General features: G+C 42.5%; 2 protein-coding genes across 2 annotated transcripts; both read left to right on the top strand.

Annotated features, from left to right (window-relative positions):
- Positions 1-8: 8 nt before the first annotated feature.
- On the top strand, positions 9-6,959 carry LOC138624344 (sodium channel protein type 4 subunit alpha A-like). The gene is made up of 3 exons (XM_069704456.1): positions 9-97; positions 6,227-6,527; positions 6,807-6,959. Exons 2-3 carry the CDS (start codon positions 6,276-6,278, stop codon positions 6,957-6,959), a joined length of 405 nt encoding a protein of 134 aa, XP_069560557.1. The 5' UTR covers positions 9-97; positions 6,227-6,275.
- Positions 6,960-7,022: 63 nt separating this feature from the next.
- scn4aa (sodium channel, voltage-gated, type IV, alpha, a) lies at positions 7,023-22,507 on the top strand. Its single transcript, XM_069704623.1, has 24 exons — positions 7,023-7,106; positions 7,203-7,331; positions 7,557-7,648; positions 7,835-8,110; positions 8,206-8,269; positions 8,490-8,631; positions 8,757-8,954; positions 9,106-9,279; positions 9,432-9,561; positions 10,152-10,390; positions 10,882-11,055; positions 11,163-11,519; positions 14,234-14,698; positions 15,141-15,182; positions 15,380-15,509; positions 15,595-15,749; positions 15,866-16,039; positions 16,170-16,292; positions 16,660-16,941; positions 17,044-17,097; positions 17,266-17,403; positions 17,523-17,627; positions 17,905-18,175; positions 18,266-22,507. The coding sequence occupies exons 1-24, from the start codon at positions 7,027-7,029 to the stop codon at positions 19,564-19,566; spliced, it is 5,295 nt and encodes a 1,764-aa protein (XP_069560724.1). The 5' UTR covers positions 7,023-7,026; the 3' UTR covers positions 19,567-22,507.
- Positions 22,508-22,537: the final 30 nt, after the last annotated feature.

Here is a 22,537-nt window from a genome sequence, read left to right as displayed (position 1 = left end):
GAGAATTACGTCCTCGGTGGAAAGGTTGGACGGAAGACGATATTTTTCCCCCCAAAGATTCTTGGATTGTGTGGAAATATTTGTTTTACCGTGCAAGGTAATGCGTCCGCCGCCGTCCCTCCGTGAGCTGTTGACTCCTGCAAATGAACTGCAGGATAGAGAATAATAATAATAATAATAATAATAATAATAATAAAAAGTTGCTGTCAGGCTGCAGGATGAAGAGTTTCATTTGCAATTTAGGAATGGCTTTGAGGATTATTTACGTTTTGGTGTTGTCTTGTCTGGGCGTTTAGATTTGTATGTTTCCGTTTCTCGGAGTGAAATGGATTAATATGGTGTCTTCCTGATGTTAAGATGGCAGGCTCGTAGTTTGACTATTTTATGTAATAGTCGGATTTTCCCCTCCTTCTTAGATGCACAATTTTCCCTCAAGTAACGAAGAAGTATTTGGAGGTTTGATAAAGTTGTCATTTTAAAGTTAGTTGCTTCTGCACACTGTAAATGATTTGTTTCTCTCTCTTGGCAATCAATATAATTAATTGCACTGACAAAAAACTGAAATGCCAAGTCCTGTTTTAAGATTGTTCCAATAATAAACCTGTAATTGAGCTCCAGTCCAATGTGGAATTGGTAGATTTATGGCTTCACAGCAGTGTTTTTAAACGTGTGTATGAGCAGGCATGTGGATGTTGGTGTTGTGCAGGTGCAGTGGTGACCCACAGTTTAACTAAATGCTTCAGTGTGACAGTGAAAGAACAGAGGCCGCTCTTATTTCTCCACCTGCCAGGTGAAGATCTCCTCTCAGGCACATGGCTGTAATGTCCAGTGTGGACACTTTGCAACCTTTCTCATCCCCCCACTATGCCTCCTCCCTCAGGGACAGTGTTTTATTTTTAGCCCATGTCTTCATGGCAGATGGGCAAGATACCGTGATGCTGTGGATGCTCATGCCCCACCACCGTTTATCTGCCGTTAATCCGTGTCGCCCATAATCAGAGGGTGAGGGACTGCGGAGACAAACTGGCTCCATGCAGGCAAAGCAGTTGTTTTTTTTTGGACACCGTGGAAGACATATGTTCATATTAGAGTTTGTCCAACGGTGCACCTGCAGCTCTTATGTAACAGGACGGTCTCCTACAGTGGAGGCCCCAACAGCTGAAATCCCAACATTGATGAGGCCCATTAGGGTGATTTTAACATTTTAGAGTGACTTTTGTTTGCATATTCCATCATTTCTCGTATTTAATAGTTTTAAATTATAATTCAGGGTAGATCTCATCGATTACGTGTCATCACAAATGTAGGTCGATGTCATGAAATACGTATTTTGGGGGAGGGGGGGAGGGGTTTGACATGCAGACTGTGCAAAGATGTGGAGAGATCTGTTGTATTCCTCTGCCTGAGTGTGTTTGTGTGTCTTGCATCACATGTTCTTGGACGCACAAGGTGTCGGTTTTGAGTTTCTTTCACCAAGTGAGCCCATGTGACTGCCTGGCCGGCGTCTCTGTGTTTTCCACAGCATTCAAAAGGTGAAATAAGGTTAAAGACGAGGAAAACCTTTTTTCCAAAAATTTGCAATCTCATTTGTTCATTTCTAAATACAGTTTTCTTGTATTTGACATCCAGTTTTGATATTTTTTTCCTCTTAGAAACGTCACGTGACGGAAATAATGATTTTTGTGTTGTTGTTTTTGTTTACACTCAGTTTTAACTTGACGGTTTCAACGTCAGCAGCTCCTTCGTGGATGTCTGTGGGTTTTTTTAGGGCTCGCTCCGTGTTATGAATATGATAATAGCTCCCTCTGGTCCTTCACAAGCTGGACAGAAGTTCCTCCGTATCACTTCCACATGTAATCTACTCAGATTTCTGTGCAGTGGAGTGCAAAGGCCAAATGGGTCAGTTTGAGACTACGGAAATATGTTTCGAGAAGTAAAAAAGTGAAACCTTACAGTTATCGCTCAACCCGAATCAACTTTATTTACTTTATCTACTGGGTCAGATCCAAGACTGTGTGACGATCTCTGTACCTAAAGGCTCATTACTCTGTCAATAACCTCATGTTATTATGCTGTCATTATCCAGGAGGCCAAGACAGTTGCGTTCAAACATTTATCTCGGCTCCTGGCTGTGGTCAGCTGGAGACACATCGTTTGGCCGTGTTCCCGAATGAAAGTGGGGATTTATAAATCAGACCTATACGTCTCCGTCAGCGACCTGACCATCTGGCTGCTGCAGAGATTACATTGGGTCTTCACAGCTCTTTGGTATGCCGTGACAGAAGCATACCGCGAATGGCAGCAGCTGTCCTCGAAGCAGCAACATAATGCATGTTGGGAAATAGTGTGACCGCGCCTACTGTACACACATCTGATCAAGACATATAAAAAAAAAAAAAAAAAAAAAAGAGTCAGACTCAAAAGAATCTAACACTGAGTGGTTACCAAGGGGATGCTGGCAATTTCTTTTCTTTTTTTTAACTCATTTGAGTGAAAAGTTGTGATTTCGTCTGGTAGCAGACAACAGGGGGAGAAAGGCTCGTTTTAATGTGGCTCCCTATAGGGTTTGAAATACAAAGGTTAACGAGTGGGTGACAGGTTGTTGAAGCAAAGCAGGGGAGAAGAGCGGCAGTGTTGAGATTTGACCCCGTGAGAAAGCAGAGGAGCAGGAGCAAGGCAAATGTCAAAGGACATGCGGATAAAAAGCTCCTTGTTTGCTCTGCAGATCTGTCATTTACAACTTAACCACATTCCTCAAGTGGTAAAGGTAATGAGCACGCTGGGGGGAAAAATAACATCTGCCATACGGCCACGGGGACTCGTCGTTGACCTCCCAGCGTCTTCGGGGGTAGGGGGTGGGGGTGGGGGGGGGCGGGGGGTTAAGCCAACAAACTATTATAGAAATTAAATTAAAAGTGGTCTCAACATTTTCCAGACTGGACAGATCTAGATTTCCAAGTCCAAATGTCACATGATCCAGTCTGAATGCTTTGACTCAAGACCGGTGAACTAAACCTCTTCTCACCCTCTCTCACCCCATCTCTCACCCCCCGCCCTCCTCTCACCCTATCTCTCACCCCCCCCCTCCCCCTCTCACCCCATCTCTCTCTCTCTCTCTCTCTCTCTCTCTGTATTAACTCACGCCGCCCCTGTTGACAAAAGCCAAAAAGCTGGTTGGGTTTGTTTCCGGAGGTGAATATTGGCATTCACATTCCGCGGTCGGCTAGTGTGACGAGGAGGTGTCCACATTACCCCGTCGATATACTCAGCTGGAATGTTACAGGTCATATGGCCCTCACTGACATGCAAGGTGATATATATATTACTGTCGGGGAAGGCTTCTGAAATCTTAACATTCCCCCCTTCCTCTTCCTCGGTTTGCCAGGACCGACCGAGCACGCTCATGTAACGAGTTGTCTTTTAATCCGGCTCCTCAAAGGGAGACCGGCGGTGGCAGTAAGTAATGAATAAATACATTTTATGTTATGTTTTTTTTTTGTTATTTTTGTTATTTTGTGCTTACACTGGGGAAATATGGTCCTTTTTTTTTTTTTTTTTTTTTTACTCCTCTACATTTATTTGAAAGAAAACAGATTTTACATAAAAACACACAAATAGCAAAATGCAACACACCGTTCAGATGAAACCGGTGTTCCTGACCGACTGACCTCTGACCCCTTACATACAGGCCGTGTCTGGTTGACAAACTACCTCACGTTATGTTAAAACTAGCTGTTCTGTAGAAGATGCTGAATATCCTAGCCTTGCCTGTGCCCTGAGCTCTTGCGTGTGCAGAGACACACGCTGATAAATGCAGCCACAAAACTTAACCTGGTTGCCAAATCATATTACTTACCTAACTGGGGGCGGGAGGGGTGAGACGACAAGGCAACAACCTACTCGAGAGGACTTTTTAGAGATTTGGCTGGCTTTCAATTGAGGCACCCTGCTCCTTTTAAAAAAAGGACATTTGATGGCTTCAGCAGGAATGATGTCATGTAACGCAATCAGGAAATGTTCCCCCATAAGCTGCGGAGAAACGCATCCATTCTCAGGGTGTGTATTTTAAGGTTGGCTTGCGGTGGAGAGCAGCGGGGCCCACGGCTCACAGGACGGGGGTTTTGAAACGGGATGATGAAGAGGGGAGGCTGGGTGACGGAAGGTGGAGGGCGGCCCAGGTTGTCACAGAAACCGTGCTGGTTGAAGGCCGAATGAGGACCAGTGTGGTGGTTATTGTGTCAGGTGTGTGTGTGTGTGCGTGTGTGTGTGTGTGTGTGTGTGTGTGTAGGAGTGATTAGGACCAGGGGAGGGGGGGGGCTGTTGATTAATGAGGTTGATGATTGCATGAAAAGAGGGGGATTTTTAACCTGGAGTGTCATGTAGCAGGGTGGTAGGGGGGCTGTGAAGTGCTTGTAAGGGGGTTGCAGAGGCGGAAGCTCGGTGTGTTTGAGGCCTCCCCCCCCCCCCCCGTGCAAAATCAAGGGTAGTAGAGAGAGAGGAGTCGGCTCGGTAAGATAAGCTGGCATGCTGTGCTGTTTATCGGAGGGATGTGAAGCGCAGAGCGAAGACTCAGCCAGGAAGGAATGAGCAGAGTCATCGGGCTTCTGTAACACGACGCTCCGTCCTGATTGCTCGTAACAGCTGGGCAGCCACCGTATCTGTGCGAGCGTGTGCGCCTCCTCACATGTGTGTGAATGCATCATTTTATGTTGGAGTGGGTTGCTTTGAGCAAGTATTACTCTTCATTCACGTCGGTGATCGCTAGCTATCAGCGAGCATCAATCTGTCTATCCAGTCATGATGGATGTGTAGTCTTCTTTGTCTGCTGCCAGCTCGTTTGTTTTGGTCATAAATGCCATGTTATTTTGTGCAATCTGTGTATTTTAGTATCATATAATGTATTTTGTGGATTTTAGGTCCTGGTTAGGTGATTAATCTCATCTATGAAGGACTTCTCTTTCTCAGATTTTTACTACGTTAAAGTTCATTCAAACAACTTTCTTTAAATCTATTTTCTTAGTTTTAAGACCCTTTTGTTGCCACGTGTGTTTTTCTCCTCCTCCTTTTCTAAAAACATATAAAAGCTCATTTGCACATTGTTTTTCCCATTTAAAATGACACATTTGCAAAAATATATATTTGGCAAATATTTGCTTTAGTTGAGATTTGCACATATGCATTTATTGGTTGATTAAAATCTGCACCGAGGCTAGATGATTTATATTATTTTATCCATGACGGTTGGAGCCTAACATTAGCTGCTCCAGACAAAAGTGATCTGGACCGGTTGCTAAACACATCAAAGGGCTGTAAGCGAATGCCACCTGAACTCGATATGGAGCGCCTGCTAAACTAATAAGTAATCTGATGTACACAAGTAATGTCATGGTGTCTTTAGAACGGTGGGAAAGTCCGAGCTCTCATCCTCAGTACGTCGAGTCATTTTGTTACCATCTTTTCACTTTTAAGTGCTCGTGGTGCGGCGACGGGTTGCCGGGCCATAGATCGAGAGGCTCGGAGATGTAGGTCACGGGGTGCAGGGCGGGAACGACAGATCAAAAGCGGCTCAGGCCTACAATCATTACAGACACTCGGGACACGTATTGAGATATAAACTTTTAGCAAGTTGCCCCTTGTCACATCGTCACACGTTTATGTTTTGAGCAGCTCACCAAAGAGCCATTTCCCCTCTAAATATTTCAGATTGTAGCCATTTGATTAATTGTCTGCGGTCAGAAGAGGTGATATTAATACTTTACAATAAGCAAAGAGAAAAATCAACAAACATATTCACATTTGTGTCCATTTTCCTCTCACATTAATCCTTTGATAACACTATCAAGAAATTAGTCCATGAAATGATCATGAGGAAATGATTTGGTGACTTTTTAAATTATCATTAACAATAATGAATCTTTTGAAAGTAATTAATTTTTTTTATATCATAAATCGAATATATAAAAAGAATTGTAATGCACAGATTTATTCATTTATTTTATTATTTATTAGATAAATTAAATAAGTGAATTTTCAAACTTAAGAAAAGCTTCCTATTAACCTTCTGTTGGTTGTGTAATTTAATTGTATCATCTCCACATTAGTTTCTACTTTATGAACTTTGTGGGTGTGACAGCTCGGTGATTTCTAAATGCTACAAGTTGATTCATCTCAAAACTGTGCTTGATGTACCGTGTACCTCCCCCCCCCACAACCCTCCCCCCTTCAGCTCCTTCTAGGGAAACCCCGGTGTGGCGGTATCCCCTCGCGATGCAAAGATGGCGACCCTGCTCCCTCCCCGAGGCACCTATGAGTTCCGCCCCTTCACCCGGGAATCTCTGGCGGAGATCGAGAGGCTCAAGGCGGAGAGCAAAAAGGCAGCAGAAGTAGGCCACGAGGAAGAAGAGCCGCCGGCCCCAAACGCTGACCTGGAGGCGGGCAAGAGTCTGCCCATGATCTACGGAGACCCTCCACGAGAGCTGCTCAACACACCTCTGGAGGACCTGGACCCCTTCTACCAAGCACAGGAAGTCAGTCTGAGCACATCTGGCTCTGCTGAAACACACCGTGCACACGTGTGGTGTTTAATGAGCTGACGTAACCTTAAAATATGACGGGATGTGTCACTTAACATACATTTCTGCTATTACAACGTCATGCAGTATCCCTTACAGAATGTATACCATCTCATTGGTGGCATGCAGGGGTTACTTTAAAATTGTATAGTATTATTTCAAGTTTGTCATCACTGAGTATTTATTGAAGTATTATTTCGGACTACATCTTTTATTTTTTTATTTTTTTTCCAGACATTCATTGTGATCAGCAGAGGAAACACAATCTTCAGGTTCAACGCTGAACCGGCCTGCTACATTCTGAGCCCCTTTAGTTTGGTCAGAAGAGGATCCATCAAAATTCTCATACATTCATATCCTTTCAATTATTGTTGTGCCAGCATTTGAAATATTTACCTAGAATAGAAAGCGATTTTAATGTTTGTTTCCTTAATCCTGACTTAAATTATTTAGCATGTTCATCATGATTACGATTCTGTCGAATTGTGTTTTCATGACGATGAGCAACCCACCAGCATGGAGTAAAACCGTTGAGTAAGAACATCGTTATTGGGTTTTGATTTTCCATAATTCCTTTGTTATACCGTTGATACAAATTTGACTCATTCATGTTTCACAATGTCTTTCTAGGTATGTTTTTACTGGTATTTACACCGTCGAGGCAACAGTCAAAGTGTTGTCCAGAGGTTTCTGTGTTGGGTCTTTTACATTCCTTCGAGATCCATGGAATTGGCTGGATTTCATGGTGATCAGCATGGCGTAAGTATCGGAGCTCGCTCTCATCTAAACTGTGTAGTTACAATTTGATAAATGGTACTTAAACCATTTATCAGTCATTATGGGAGCTCATATTGAGCAGATTTGTATAACTTTTTGAGCATCTATATGGACACTTCTCAATCCAAATAGACACATTATATAGATATATATGTTGAGTCTAATCCGGCTTTTGTTTTTGATTGATTGTTTTATGTCTTTCCACAGATACGTCACTGAGTTCGTTGACCTCGGCAATGTGTCTGCCCTGCGGACGTTTCGTGTACTTCGAGCCCTTAAAACAATTACTGTGATTCCTGGTACTCTTTTGGATTTTTTTTTTGGTCTTTTCATTCAAATATTTATGATGTTGCAGTAATAACTGTCCCCTAAGCTTAATAGACTGACTGTACTCCATAAGATAGTCAAATATAGATTTGTATTTGTTGTTTCAGAGCTGCTTAACTTTCATATACGCCACTGACGTATGAATTTTATATTGTCAGGTTTGAAAACGATTGTGGCCGCTTTGATCCAGTCGGTGAAGAAAATGGTGGACGTCATGATTCTGACCGTTTTTGCGCTCGCGGTTTTCGCCCTCGTCGGCCTTCAGCTCTTCATGGGAAACCTGCGTCAGAAATGTGTGCGATGGCCCATCCAATCAAACGAGACTATGTTTGAGTTTTTAAACATCACCTCCACATTCAATGACACGGCGTCCTTCAACGATACGACTTATGTGAACAGTACCTTCGATTTCAATGAATACATTGAGAACACAGGTATGTTCCCCATCGATTTCAACTCTTATTTTAAGATGATTCTGTTGGCAGTGGAGGACATTTTAATACTTATTTTCTTGTTGTTGTTTTTTTAGACAATCACTATTATTTAGAAGGCAGTTTAGACGCTCTCCTTTGTGGAAACAGCTCTGATGCTGGGTATGTATTATCCACAGAGTTCCCAAGGCTTATTTTGTCTTTTAGAAATTCTGTGTTTTGCTTCCATAAACATTTTTAGAGTTTAAGTGTAAAAAAACAACAAAAAAAAACTTGTTCAAATTGAATCAAATTATTATTGCCCTGATCTGAGATGAAGAAAGGTGCTGAGTGTGATTTGGAGAGCAGTTTTTGTTTGCTGACTCTTCTTCCCTGTTGATAGAAAGTGCCCAGAAGGATACACGTGCATGAAGGCTGGGAGGAACCCGAACTACGGCTACACCAGCTTTGACTCTTTTGGCTGGGCCTTCCTCGCCCTCTTCAGACTCATGACCCAGGACTACTGGGAGAACGTTTTCCAGCTGGTTGGCACTGCTTTCATTTGTCGCACGACGCTTCATGTCGTTGAAGCTTTTTAAATTCTAAAATGAAAGTTATGAGAATAAATTTGTCCTTAGTTCTCGTAGCTTTTTCTTTGCTCTTAACACAGATCCTGCGGGCGGCTGGTAAGACATACATGCTTTTCTTTGTGGTGGTTATCTTTCTGGGCTCCTTCTACCTCATCAACCTCATCCTGGCAGTGGTCGCCATGGCTTACGATGAACAGAATGAGGCAACCCGGCGAGAGGCCATCGAAAAGGAGGAGGAGTTCCAGCGGCTGCTAGAGCAACTCAAGAACCAAGAACGGGTAACTGTCACAAGTAACACGCAACGAGGATGTTACTGTTACGCTTCGCTGGAGTGGAATTTGTACCATTACTGACCTTTTTGAGCACATTCATTTCATGACAATAGCCCGCCAACTATTGTTTCAACTTAACATTTGATCTTTTACCCAGCAGGCTCATGCTCTTGGTAGCCAAGCCACTCTCACCAGTAAGAAGTCGCTCAGTCGTCACACTGGCTCTGAGTTGGCAGATGATGAACGGAGCCTTGAACCTTACGAACCTGTCAAGGATTGTAACGGGAGACTTGTTCCCCGTCTGGTGATCAGATCGCCCACCATGGACAAGGTTAGTTGGCCTTGTTTGCGTCACGGTTCATCTGGGTATGTGCAGATGGAAATGCTTACTCGTGCCTTTTTAAAGTGTGCTTTCGTTGCGTCTATTTGCCACCATAAACTGTTATTATATGTATTCTGAGAATGTATCAACATATTTTATAGTCTGCTGCAGATTACGAACTCAGAGAGATGTCACTGGGCTCGGTGCACAGCAGGCTTCACCCGGACGGACCGGGCCTGACACACAGGTCTGTGAGTGCTGTGACTGTGCTCACGGTAGCTGCGTTGGAAGGTACGGTGCCAACGGAGACGGAAACGAAATCCTGATAATACACCGGCAATTATCGTACAGAATCCCTTGATATAAAAATCGATTTTCTAGCTTGGACTAAAGTCACATAGCAACAACATAACGTCTATTTCAGGGAACTGTTTTCATACTAAGTTGGCGAGTTGGAGGCGTTTAGAGGTGTCAAGTGCTTCCAGGGGATGAAGAAATACACGAGGCTCGCAGCTCTAATGCGAGCTGTGATTGCTTAGATTATCAAGCGGTTGTTAATATTATACACTAATTTATCCGAGGCCAATACAGTAGCATTGTCTTGAGCTCGCTGCAGTCGGGCTAATCACATTGTGCCGCATAGATCCCTGTCAACATCCAGTATCACGCCCTCGTGGTGTTAAGCTAGAGCTATTTCAGCCCAACTGCGACCTGGAAACAGCAGGAGGAGAATTTTAACATCAGTCATGACGAAATATATAACCTGTGTAATCATGTTCAGTGTCAGCAATAGTCTAATAATTGGGAAAATGACTCCTTTTCCAACTTATTTTATGTTTAATGTTAGCTTTTCTTCTCTTTTCTTGTCTGTCTGTGTCTAGAGTTGGAGGAGGGTCAAAGGCCTTGTCCACCTCTCTGGTACAAGTTTGCCGACAGGTTCCTTAAGTGGGACTGCTGTGTGCAATGGATAGTCTTTAAAAAGTGGGTCCTCTTTGTGGTCATGGACCCTTTCGTTGACTTGGGTATCACCATCTGCATCGTGCTCAACACCCTCTTCATGGCCATGGAGCACTACCCCATGACCCCGGAGTTTGACTACATGCTCTCAGTGGGGAATCTGGTGAATATGTGACTCATTCAATTTTAAATTTCATTATACAACAAGTAGGTCCGACCCAGAGATCTGATTGGTCAACTTTTATAATTTAGCTGAGCAGTTTTGTGTTTCTATGTGCAGTATTTATTCAATTTGAAAAACCATCTCTAGAAAGTAGTAAAACGGACTAGATATTGTCTCTGTCGCAAGGGTTGTCGCTAAGGGTCGGCCTACTTCCTGGAGGAGTAAACATTGCAGATATTACATAAGAGTCTACTGACGTGACTGATTGCGTTCCAGTTCTTAGTCATATCCCGTGTATCGCCATGGAAACGGAGATCGCATCGATTTACATTTTGAGAGCGAATTGCCCCACAATATTAATAAATTTTGATTACATATTTTATTTAGTTGGTAACTTGTTGTGTAATTGCAATATTAATTGAATCACAGGAATGTTCAAATATCTCTGACTTGATTTCACTCGTCAAACAAAACTATTTCCCCTCTTTTAGGTTTTCACCGGGATCTTCACAGCGGAAATGTTCTTCAAGCTCATCGCCATGGATCCCTACTACTACTTCCAAGTTGGCTGGAACATTTTCGACAGCATCATTGTCACTCTCAGTTTGGTGGAGTTGGGGCTGGCGAACGTCCAGGGGCTGTCCGTCCTCAGGTCCTTCCGTCTGGTGAGACACAGCGACTGGATTTATTTCATATCCATTTAGCACAGTGGCATGAATTAGTACGTTATTATTCACTGTCTCTGTTTGTGTCTGTCCCGTGTTGGAGACAGCTTCGTGTCTTCAAACTGGCCAAGTCCTGGCCCACGCTCAACATGCTGATCAAGATCATCGGCAACTCTGTAGGAGCTTTGGGAAACCTGACGTTGGTGCTGGCCATCATCGTCTTCATCTTTGCCGTCGTGGGCATGCAGCTCTTTGGGAAGAGCTACAAGGAATGCGTGTGCAAGATCTCCTTGGACTGCGAGCTGCCGCGCTGGCACATGAACGACTTCTTCCACTCGTTCCTCATCGTGTTCCGCATCCTGTGCGGGGAGTGGATCGAGACCATGTGGGACTGCATGGAGGTGGCCGGAACTGGGATGTGCTTGGTTGTCTTCATGATGGTGATGGTCATTGGAAATCTAGTGGTGAGTGATTGCAACAATTATCCATCCGTTACTGATCCCCATCTTTAATCTGAAGCACGGAAGCATGACATTTTAAACTTCCGGCTGCTGGCTTTAAGTGCCTTAAACTGCAATACCACCGGGTGCCACCAGAGGTTTGCTCCAAAAAGCCTCCATAGACTCCTTTTCAACTAGTCTTTTAAAATTCTCGGCTAAAGCTGACATTACCGCAGCTCCATTTCATTTAGATTTAAATAATTGCTTCTCAGCTTTTATATGTGATCAGGGTAAACAGACATGATTCATACTTGGTGGTTGTGTTGTCACTTCATATTCAGAGCTTTTAATATCAGCATACAGTACGGTAAATCTGAAGGCGACGGTCAATCCTCAGCTCGCAGATGCTGCCACTCAACGACACGTTCACAATCCAAACCCTGAACAACTGTCATTACTGTGAAGCTGTAAAGCTGACAAGCCGTTTGGTAAAATCTATCTAAATCTAACAGTTATCGTATTTTAATGCCTGGAGATTTTGCAGCCTGCATGTGGGTCTATTGTTAACCCCCCTGCTGTGGTATGCCAAGGACAGATAGATACAGCAGGGGGAGAACATTGTTTCCACCAGGGGGCATTACAAAATCAAAAAAAAAAATTATATTTATGTCATAATCTGAACATATAAAACAGATTTCAGCCCATATTTGGAGGTTTTAGCTGTTTCGTAACACTACAATATGAGTCTAATAGTGTCTTGAGCAACACAACGCAACACGAGACTACAACCATGTATTATTTATCATGACAGCTTTTAAACTCATTCAGGAGTACAAACTTTTTCACAGGGTCTGGGTTGATTTGCGTGGAGAGGCTTCAGAGTTTGTGATACTTTGAAGAATCCAGAGAGTCTGGGGCATGAAAACAACCGTCCCTGACCTTTTATCTTGGCCTCAGACATCATTTCAGCATCATATTTAACTACTAGAGCCAAAACCATTTCCTGTTGGGTTATTCATAGAAATGAAAAGGAAATGGCTCATTGTCAAGCACCGACTGAAGTATTGTGGCGGCAACGCTGTGCCAAAATTATTGTGACGTTCTCTAATCTCAATCCTCCAGCTTCACTTCAAAGTACGCTAATCTCATGTAACTGCATACATAAAGGCAAATAGTGAACATGCGCGTTTTACAGGAAGGGAGTTTCTATTTAAATCAAATGACTTGAGGCTCCAAACAGTGGTTTTGACCTTGAGTATGTGTTAAGAAGCGGCTCAAGTGAGTTTGCTGCCACTGAGGGAACAAACACAGACAGCTGAGCGAGCAGAGCTCAGGTGGCAGGGAGGACGGGGTGTAAAGGAAAAGTCATCTGATAGCAGATTGAACCATAATTGATGTAGATGTAATCATATTGGGTATTCAGCAGCACATGGGGAGCAGAGTGGATTTAACTTGCATGTTTAGGGACATAGGCTGAGGATTTTCCACATTACTTCTCGTGAACACATTCAAAATCAAAACTCTTGTAATACAACCTGTGGATTTTTACACAATTTTTAAAAGGCTTAAAAAAAAAAAAAAAAAAGATATCTGTTATGATACATGTTATGTAGCAGTGTTGGCAGGCAGATTTTCTTTGGACGGAGCAAAGCCAGCCGTTTACAGACATTTTGTTAAGCCAAGCTAAGCTAAGCTAAGCAGCTGCTGTCTGTAGCTTCAAATATAACTGACAGATATGAGAGTTTTATTGGGTCTTCTCCTCTAACTCTCAGAAAGAAAGTAAACAACCTTTGCTTTGCGACAGAACATGAATTGTAATGTTGCCGCGGGATATGTAAAGTTAGAAATTGTCAAGAATAATGTGCTATTATTATATTAATTATGTATTGATTTATTTTTTTCTTTTATGTATATTTCATGCTGTCTTTGGTTTATGTTGTTGGTAAATTAATTGTAAGATTTGAAAAGTAATTAAAAAAAAGTTTGAATCACAAAAAAAGAAAAAGTAAACAGGCATATTTCCTAAAATGTCAAACTATTATCAGGTCACTGGAACTCCTCCAAAAGGAAACTGGATTTAAGATAAATGGGAAATCTTTCCAAGAAACGAGAATTATTACTTTGTGCATCACTAATTCTAAAACATTATAAACTCTGTATAAACCCTTCACCCCACCCATCAAAAATGATCATATCTGATCCTTCTCCTTGATTGTCGGGTTGGATTTTGTGCAGCTCATCGTGTGCGTCAGCCGTCTTTACTGATTCACAGCTCCAACACAGAAGAGGAGCCCGACCGCGGCCCGTGTAACCATGATCTCCCGCTAAACCTGGGAAATGGGAACCGAGAAATTGACTAACAGGTTTAAGAAACTAAAGATAGCTGCGTGTGCAACAGGAGGCAGACTGCATAATATTTATTGATGTGCCATCACAGGACCAATTTGATACATGATGTGTATTTGAGACTGTTGTGTGTTTAGTTCGGTGACGTTGACGTGAGAGCTGTATCACCAGGAAATGATTTAACTTGAATGCTAGTAGAGATTCAATTGGGACTAAATTATTAAAGATATTTCTCACTGATTCATACTGTCGCTGTATAATAAATAAGATATTAAATACTTTTTTGTTGTTTTTCACATCAATAAACGAGGAAACTGTGGTAATTATAAGCTTGAAACAGATTTACATTATAGTTTATATTAATCTTTATCCTCATCACTCGTTCCTCTCAGGTGTTGAACCTCTTCTTGGCCTTGCTGCTCAGCTCGTTCAGCGGAGACAACCTCTCCACCGGAGACGAGGACGGAGAGATGAACAACCTCCAGATTGCCATCGGCAGGATCACGCGCGGCATCGACTGGTTGAAAGCCTTCATCGTTCAGACCGTCCTGCAGATTCTCAACAGAAAGCCCAAGGAGCCTGACGAGGGCGCCGCGGACGACGCCGACGACCCGAAAACAGAAGGAATCGAAATGAACCACTTGGACGCCGGTCGGACTTTCAAACTGGCGGACGGAACAGCGGGCTGCCTCGTTGAAGGAAGGCCTTCTGGATTCACTGTGGACGGAGAGCTCGGTCTCGATGTGCCTATCGCCCAGGGAGAGTCAGACTTTGAAAATCTGGGCGATGATGAAGATGATGCCGAGGATACTCATGACTCAGAGGTTTTAGATGAGAAAAGTAACCAACAGGACACAGTAAGAAAAATACATAAAAGGAGAATCTGTCTCTCTACGCTTCCATCCATCAATCACATCATCCACCAACAGTTTATATACTGTATTTCGATCAGGATCAATTTGACTGAAACATTGAGTATTTCACTTTCTCTCATGACACTGGCAGAACATCGCACAAACTAAATACCTTCACCTACAGTACACGCCTTACAGATTACCGGACGGGCGGACGATCCAGTGTGATGACATTTTTGTTGTCTGTTTTGTTGTGGTAAGAACACAATGACCAAGTGTGACAAGAGCTCATTGTGTCACAAAAATGTCTGTAACACAGGATACTTACTCACAAAGGTTAAACTACACATTTCATTGAGAAGAAACTTGTGTGCAAGATATTGTTTTGTGTACTGATAATGAACGCATATGAAAGTTCATTTTTTTTCTTCCTGTGCTATTTCAGGAAAACTTGGAAGACGAAAACACTTTAGCAGAAAATATCCACGTGAGTAACGCCGTAGATCCACGAGCAAAAGCAACTCTTTTTACCAATCAATATCATCATGTGATGGCCAAATTAGATAATCTCTTTTATAATGGATCCTATTAAAAAAATAAAAATAAAAAAAAAAAAAAAAAAATTTTAGAATTTACATGCAAAGTTTTTAAAACTAAACTTCAACTGGGATTCTTGACTATCAGATGGGTGCTTTGGATGACGGGGACTCTTCAGTGTGCAGCACAGTGGACTATCAGCCGGCCGAACCTGAACCAGAAGTAGTGGAAGAAGAGGAGCCCGACCCAGTGGAGCCAGAGGCCTGGTTCACTGACAGTATGAACAACTACTGTGCAAAAAACCAAAAAAAAGTACTATAATCTGATGTAAAATTGTCCAAATCCTTTCCCTCTGTCCTCAGACTGCATTAAACGCTGGCCACGTCTGACTGTGGACATCACCGACGGCAGAGGCAAGCAATGGTGGAACCTCCGAAAGACTTGCTTCACCATTGTGGAGCACGACTGGTTTGAAACCTTCATAATCTTCATGATCCTCCTCAGCAGTGGAGCTCTGGTGAGTGCCGTCATCGCCGCAACAAATTTAGAAATGTTGACTCTTTTATGATGGCGTTAAGATACCTTAATACTGTTGGGACGTGTATCGAGGTATCTCATGTCTTCCTTTGGCAGGCCTTTGAAGACATATACATAGAAAGACGCCGAACCATCAAAATTATTCTGGAGTTTGCTGACAAGATTTTCACCTACATCTTTGTCATCGAGATGCTCCTTAAATGGGTCGCGTACGGCTTCAAGACCTACTTCACCAACGCTTGGTGTTGGTTAGACTTTTTCATTGTAGATGTGAGTTTTGATCTTGTTTAAATGCTGGCGTGTTTGTGTAACTATTACCAGAGCATACAGATGAACATGTCCTATGTCAGATACATTTTGTGGTAACACTTGAATAGGAAATGTTTTGATTCTGCCACAGATTTCCCTGATTAGTTTAGTTGCCAACTGGATGGGTTACTCTGACCTCGGACCGATTAAGTCCCTCCGAACCCTCAGAGCACTGAGGCCTCTCCGAGCGCTGTCCAGATTTGAAGGGATGAGGGTAAGTTATTGGCTACTGATGCTCATTTTACTTGAAAATTGGATACATCGCTACTGTAAATTAACGTTTGAGTAGTTTGCATGGCTAACAATGATTTAGAAGTTGCAAAACCTGTGATGTTTAATGCATTCTTGTACTCATTTGGTTGGCTTTTCCCTGTTGTATTTGTTGAATGCATGCTTACACCGTGGCTGCTGTAACAGAGCCGACTGAGGTAAGTATGTCAGAGTATTCCTGAAATGACTGACTGAGCAGAGCATTAAGATGGAGCGGGTTTTTTTTTTTTTTTTTTTTGCTCTGCCTTACAAACCAAATATATTCAACATATTTCTGTGTTATTCTAACTTCAGTCCTCTCTTATGGGCAGGTGGTGGTGAACGCTCTTGTCGGAGCGATTCCCTCCATCTTCAATGTGCTGCTGGTGTGTCTGATTTTCTGGCTCATCTTCAGCATCATGGGAGTTAATTTGTTTGCGGGGAAGTTCTACCGCTGCATCAACACCACCACGGAGGAGCTCTTCCCCCTCACCGAGGTCAACAACCACAGCGACTGCATGGCCATCAAAGAGGCCACACAGGAGGCCCGCTGGGTCAACGTCAAAGTCAACTATGACAATGTGGGATTAGGCTACCTGTCCCTTTTTCAAGTGGTGAGGAGTGCAGTTTCAGAGATTTGAATATCTTAGTGGAAAGAAAGTTGTTTGTAGTTGTTGTTCGTTGATATTTTAAGAGAATCGTTTCTGTGATTGCAGGCGACTTTTAAAGGTTGGATGGACATCATGTATGCTGCCGTTGACTCAAGAGAAGTAATTATTTATTCATTATCTATCCTTCAAAGCATTTAAAATGTCTGAAAAATCTTTTCTTTTTAAACAGACGTTGTTCTTTATTTGATTAATTTGAGTGCAGGAATTACGCTTTCTGAACGAAAACAAAAAAAACAACATTCATTCATTTATGTTTCTTTTATTTAGGTTGACGAGCAACCTTCTTATGAGATCAACCTCTACATGTACATGTACTTTGTCATCTTCATCATATTTGGTTCTTTCTTCACCCTCAACCTCTTCATTGGTGTCATTATCGACAACTTCAACCAACAAAAGAAAAAGATAAGTATAACTTATTTTACAAGAAAGTCTTTACACCAGAACAAAAGCTTGTTATTTCCTTTAAGTTACATATAAATGTAAATGCCTATAATGATCGTTGCACTGTGTTGTGTCTGCACTTTGGAGACAAAGACCTCTTTATGACTGAGGAACAAAAAAAATACTACGACGCCATGAAGAAACTCGGTTCCAAGAAGCCACAGAAGCCGATTCCCCGTCCAACGGTAGATCGTTCCTTCATTTCTATGGTCATTTCAGCCACTGCTGTCAGCAATATCTATTCAGTGGAAGACTAATTAGCACTGATGTACATAAGTAAGAGCGAGGTCAGCCGGTGTAATGACACATGAGCCCGGCATGCGTGGCTTGATGATGTCATCGGTGACCTCTGCTCCGGGCCTTTTCTGCAACACTGCTGGTGTGAACAGGCCGAATGAACCCTGCTGGATTTGGATTTCTCTTGCTAACCACTCCCCTCTCTGTGTCCCTTTTGACCCGCAGAACCTAATCCAGGGATTGGTGTTTGACTTTATCAGTCAGCAGTTCTTTGACATCTTCATTATGGTGCTCATTTGCCTCAACATGGTGTCCATGATGGTGGAGACGGACAACCAAAGTGCCGAGAAGGAAGACTTACTCTTTAAAGTGAACGTGACGTTCATCATTGTCTTCACCGGAGAGTGTGTGTTGAAGCTCTTTGCTCTGCGGCAATACTTCTTCACCAACGGCTGGAACGTTTTCGATTTCGTCGTGGTCATCTTGTCAATCGCTGGTGGATATCTTAATATCTGTGAACTGCTATTATTGTATTTATAGCAGAGATTAGTTTGTTGATATGTTGTCGCTTCTCCTTTTATTCCAGGCACAATGCTGTCAGACCTGATCGAGAAGTACTTTGTGTCGCCGACTCTTTTCAGAGTGATCCGACTGGCCCGGATAGGCAGGATCCTGCGTATTATTAAAGGAGCTAAAGGCATTCGAACGCTTCTCTTTGCTCTCATGATGTCACTTCCTGCCCTGTTCAACATCGGTCTCCTGCTCTTCCTCATCATGTTCATCTTCTCCATATTTGGCATGTCGAACTTCGCCTACGTCAAAAAGGAGGCTGGGATCGACGACATGTTTAACTTCGAGACGTTTGGCGGCAGCATCGTCTGCTTGTTTGAGATCACGACGTCGGCGGGCTGGGATGCACTTCTGCTGCCGATGCTGAACAGGGAGCCTCCGGACTGCGATCCGAACTTCGAGAACCCGGGCACGGACGTAAGGGGTAACTGCGGTAACCCGGGCATGGGCATGATGTTCTTCTGTGGCTACATCATCGTCTCGTTCTTGGTGGTGGTCAACATGTACATTGCCATCATCTTGGAGAACTTCAACGTAGCGCAGGAGGAGAGCGGCGACGCGCTGTGCGAGGACGACTTCGAGATGTTCAACGAGACCTGGGAGAAGTTTGACCTCGATGGAACCCAGTTCATCGAGTACAGCCGGCTCTCCGATTTTTGTGACGCCCTGCAGGAGCCGCTGAGGATCGCCAAGCCCAACCGCTTTCGCCTCATTGAAATGAATCTGCCCCTGGTCATTGGAGACCGGATCCACTGCCTGGACGTGTTGTTGGCCGTCACGCAGATTGTCTTGGGAGACACGGTGGAGATGGCGGCGATGCGGTTGAGCATCGAGGCCAAGTTCATCCTGAGCAACCCCACCTCAGACTCCTTCGCGCCAATTACCACGACGGTACGCCACAAAGAGGAGCAGGCGGCGGCCGTAGTCATCCAGAGGGCTTACCGCCGCCGCCTTCTGAAGCGCTGCGTGCGTCACGCGGCTTTTATGCGCCGCTCGAAGAGGATGGACAGAAAGGACGAAGGCGAAGAGCCACCGGAAAGAGAAGGGCTGCTTGCGCGAAAGTTGGGAGTGCTCTACGGGAGTAACGTGGACCTCGCGGAGGAAATGGAGCGAGCCGCTTTCGAAACTCAAGCAAGCCAACAGCCCCTTAATCAGGAGACGCTGTCACATTACAGAGAGGCCCAGTGTGGTCCAGAAACCTCTGAGCCCAACATCATCATCGTACCTGTAGAAATTACTAATGAGGTTTTATTACATTCTGCCCCGAACAGACATTTCTTCACTCTACCAGCAAACCTGAGAGAGTCTATTGTATAACGAAGCTGCACATCTTCCACCTGTTTTTTTTTTTTTTTACCAGTGAAGGAAGCGGTGTTAGTTAAAGCAAAGTGTCACCATGTAGCAGACTTTTCTACTTCAGATGAAGACGAAACAGTGCGAATAGATGTTTAGACTGCATTTTTGATAACTAAACTTAATAACAGATTTCTTTTTTTTTTTTTTTCATTAAATATTTAAGTGTCTTTTGGGGTTGAAGATGGAACTGGACTGCATGGTTTCATCAGCAAAATTGGTAGCGGAAAATTGTACTTTAATTGACTATTAGACAATTAGTTAACTCTCAAAATTTAAAGGGAACCTGACTTTCAGGGAATGCAAGATTTAGTATTTTTCTCTACTGGTATTGTTAGCCATAAAATAGTTAGTTTGTCATATTGTAGTAGGATGAAACATCACTGTGGACCAGAATCTCTGACATCATAGATTTTGTAGTGAGAAAACAATCTTAAAAATTGCAAAGATAGACTGTCCAAAACGACAGAGGTCTGAACGCCAGTGAATTTTAATACAAGTAATATTGGCTATTACGAGAAATATGGCCATTACCATGCACCCCAGTTTCAAACCAAAGAGCAACTTGAATATGACATGATAAAATCTGAATTATCCTTCAGAGGACTACAGGATTTTATGCTGTTTATGCCATTCACAGCGTGTACAAGGTTGAAGAGAACACTACTAAAAAAAATTATGAAAGTTTTAAAGTTTATACCTTACAAATTTCCTTAATTTTATTATCCAACTTTACAGAGCGATGTAGGTTGGAGATGTAATTAAAACACTCACATCACATCACTTCATCCTGAGAGCCGTGCAGAAATCACCTCATTTATTTGAACTGATGAAAAATTGGTCGGCGTAAATTTCGACTCCTCTTTGCTCAAAATCACTTTTATGTGGAATCTGTGAAGACTAACTTCTTGTAATTAGGCATGAAAAAAAAAATTCTGAGGGGAGTTAGTTTTGTACATATGTAAATTAGTAAGTGGATAAAAGGGTATCTGGATCGAATTTCGTCCCAGTCCACCAGTGAAACTCTGATGTCTGTTGCTCATCACTGGTTAACAATAACATGGACCAGCTAATGCGGTTAACACCTGTCGCTGACTGGCTCGTTCAGAAAGGCCCAGTTTATATTGCACTATATATATCCCTTCCAGGTCAAATTAGAGCAGTTGATGGTGTAAGACTGAAAGACCTTCCTGTTTTCTAAGATAAATTTCATCGCTGATAAATGTACGTCTTTATAAATGTTTTGTCTATTTTTTTTTTTGGTCCCCTAAGACATCCGATGATCCCAAAACTCAATCACTTTTTTCTATTTTGGTGGATTGCCATTACTGCAATCAGGCTTAAATGCTATCTGTGACTGTAAACTTGAGATGTGCTGTTTACATTAACATTGATTTCAACTGTTTTTTTTGTTTTTGTCAACTAAACAACTCTAACAATAATATAAGTACTTTGGTAATCACTGTACATTTTAAATGGAGTTTTGCCTCAGGTTGGATCAAGTGCCAAGTTTGTCTTAAGATCTGATCTTAAATGAATCTGAAATTGTGAGTGTTGGCTCGGTTAGATACATGACTGTTAAATTAAAGGAATGTGCCACCGTCCAAAGTGTAGATTATCATACCGATTTACACATTTCATGTTTCATTTATGTGTGGTGGATCTATTCATTTCATCTGTTCTCATGTAGAAAGGTTGCTTCACTTGCTGTTGTGTAAGTCTTAACTGAATTTGAAATGTCTTACTTTGAATATATGGTAATGTGTAAAAAAAAAAAAAAGTTGATGGCATGAATGGTAATTTTCTAAATATAGCCATAGATCATGTTTATTTGTTAATACAAAGTGCAGTAAACAAAAAAGAGCCTAAATCAAATCAATACTTGGTGGTGTCTTAAAAACAGCACCAGTTATTCAAAGCATCTTGGAGAATATGCCAATTCGGCTGTTTGTCTCCTCATGCAATCCAAGACTGACGCGATGATATTAAGATCGGAGCCAATATAGCCTGACTCGCCATATGTACACTGTGATTATAAAATCTCTGAGCGAGCAACCCCACATGTGGCGAGTTTTGGATGAAGATTTGGACCTCAGCAGGCAGGCCTGCTTGGTTCTTTTCACTTGCAGAGATTTTTGCCATTTTAACGCTGAGGCTCGTCTCTTCACAGCAACATTTTCCCCTCTGACATTAGCACCGCTTAAAACGATTGGGATTGGTTTAAAATAAACAAGCCAGAGTCTTTTTTTTTTTTTTTTTTCCTTATACCGGAATATCTTTGCAGCCAGCTCTGGAACAGTGCAATGGAGTTAGGAGGGCCAATCAAAAGCTTCCCTGATGCTACTGTGTGATGGATGAGAATCTCTAAAGTGCCTAAAAACTCTGCACAGGACTGTATATACATGCATATCATAAGCACTTTTACAGTTTTCTAGTTGTTGTTGTTTTTTTTTTTTACAATAGACAATAGCACGTCTCCTCTTTTGTTTATGCCTACACAACACTGTTTTAACATCAACCCTGGAGGAAAAAAACAACCAGAAATTCTGAATGTTTCTGATCTCTTTGTCGTATCCTGCTGCTGCAGCATGGCAGTTATTCCTGTCAGGACTCGGTAATGTGACCTGCAGCGCTCCTATTTGAGATTGAGACACCGTCGCACCACTTTGCTTTCGTCTCCTCTGATGGTTCAGTCATATTCACAAGACAGCGTCCTCCTTTTGTTTACATTTATACTGGAGGAAAAGTCGCAGGGGGAGTTTTACTGGTACACCCACAATCGGTTTTACCTGTATATAACTTTTTGGTTTTTTTTTTTTTTTCCTTCTGTATTGTATATTTATATCATTTTATTATTGTAAAAATTGTAATTATATTGTTAGAATAAAACACTTCCTGCAGGGAAAAGTAAGCTGTGAGTTGATGTTGTCAGTAA

The sequence above is a fragment of the Brachyistius frenatus genome, unplaced genomic scaffold, assembly GCF_029030835.1.
Source record: "Brachyistius frenatus isolate BFR_SWC_R1_liver_20210118 unplaced genomic scaffold, ASM2903083v1 Contig_51, whole genome shotgun sequence".
Taxonomy (NCBI): Eukaryota; Metazoa; Chordata; class Actinopteri; family Embiotocidae; genus Brachyistius; species Brachyistius frenatus.
This window is presented reverse-complemented; position numbering and strand designations above follow the sequence as displayed.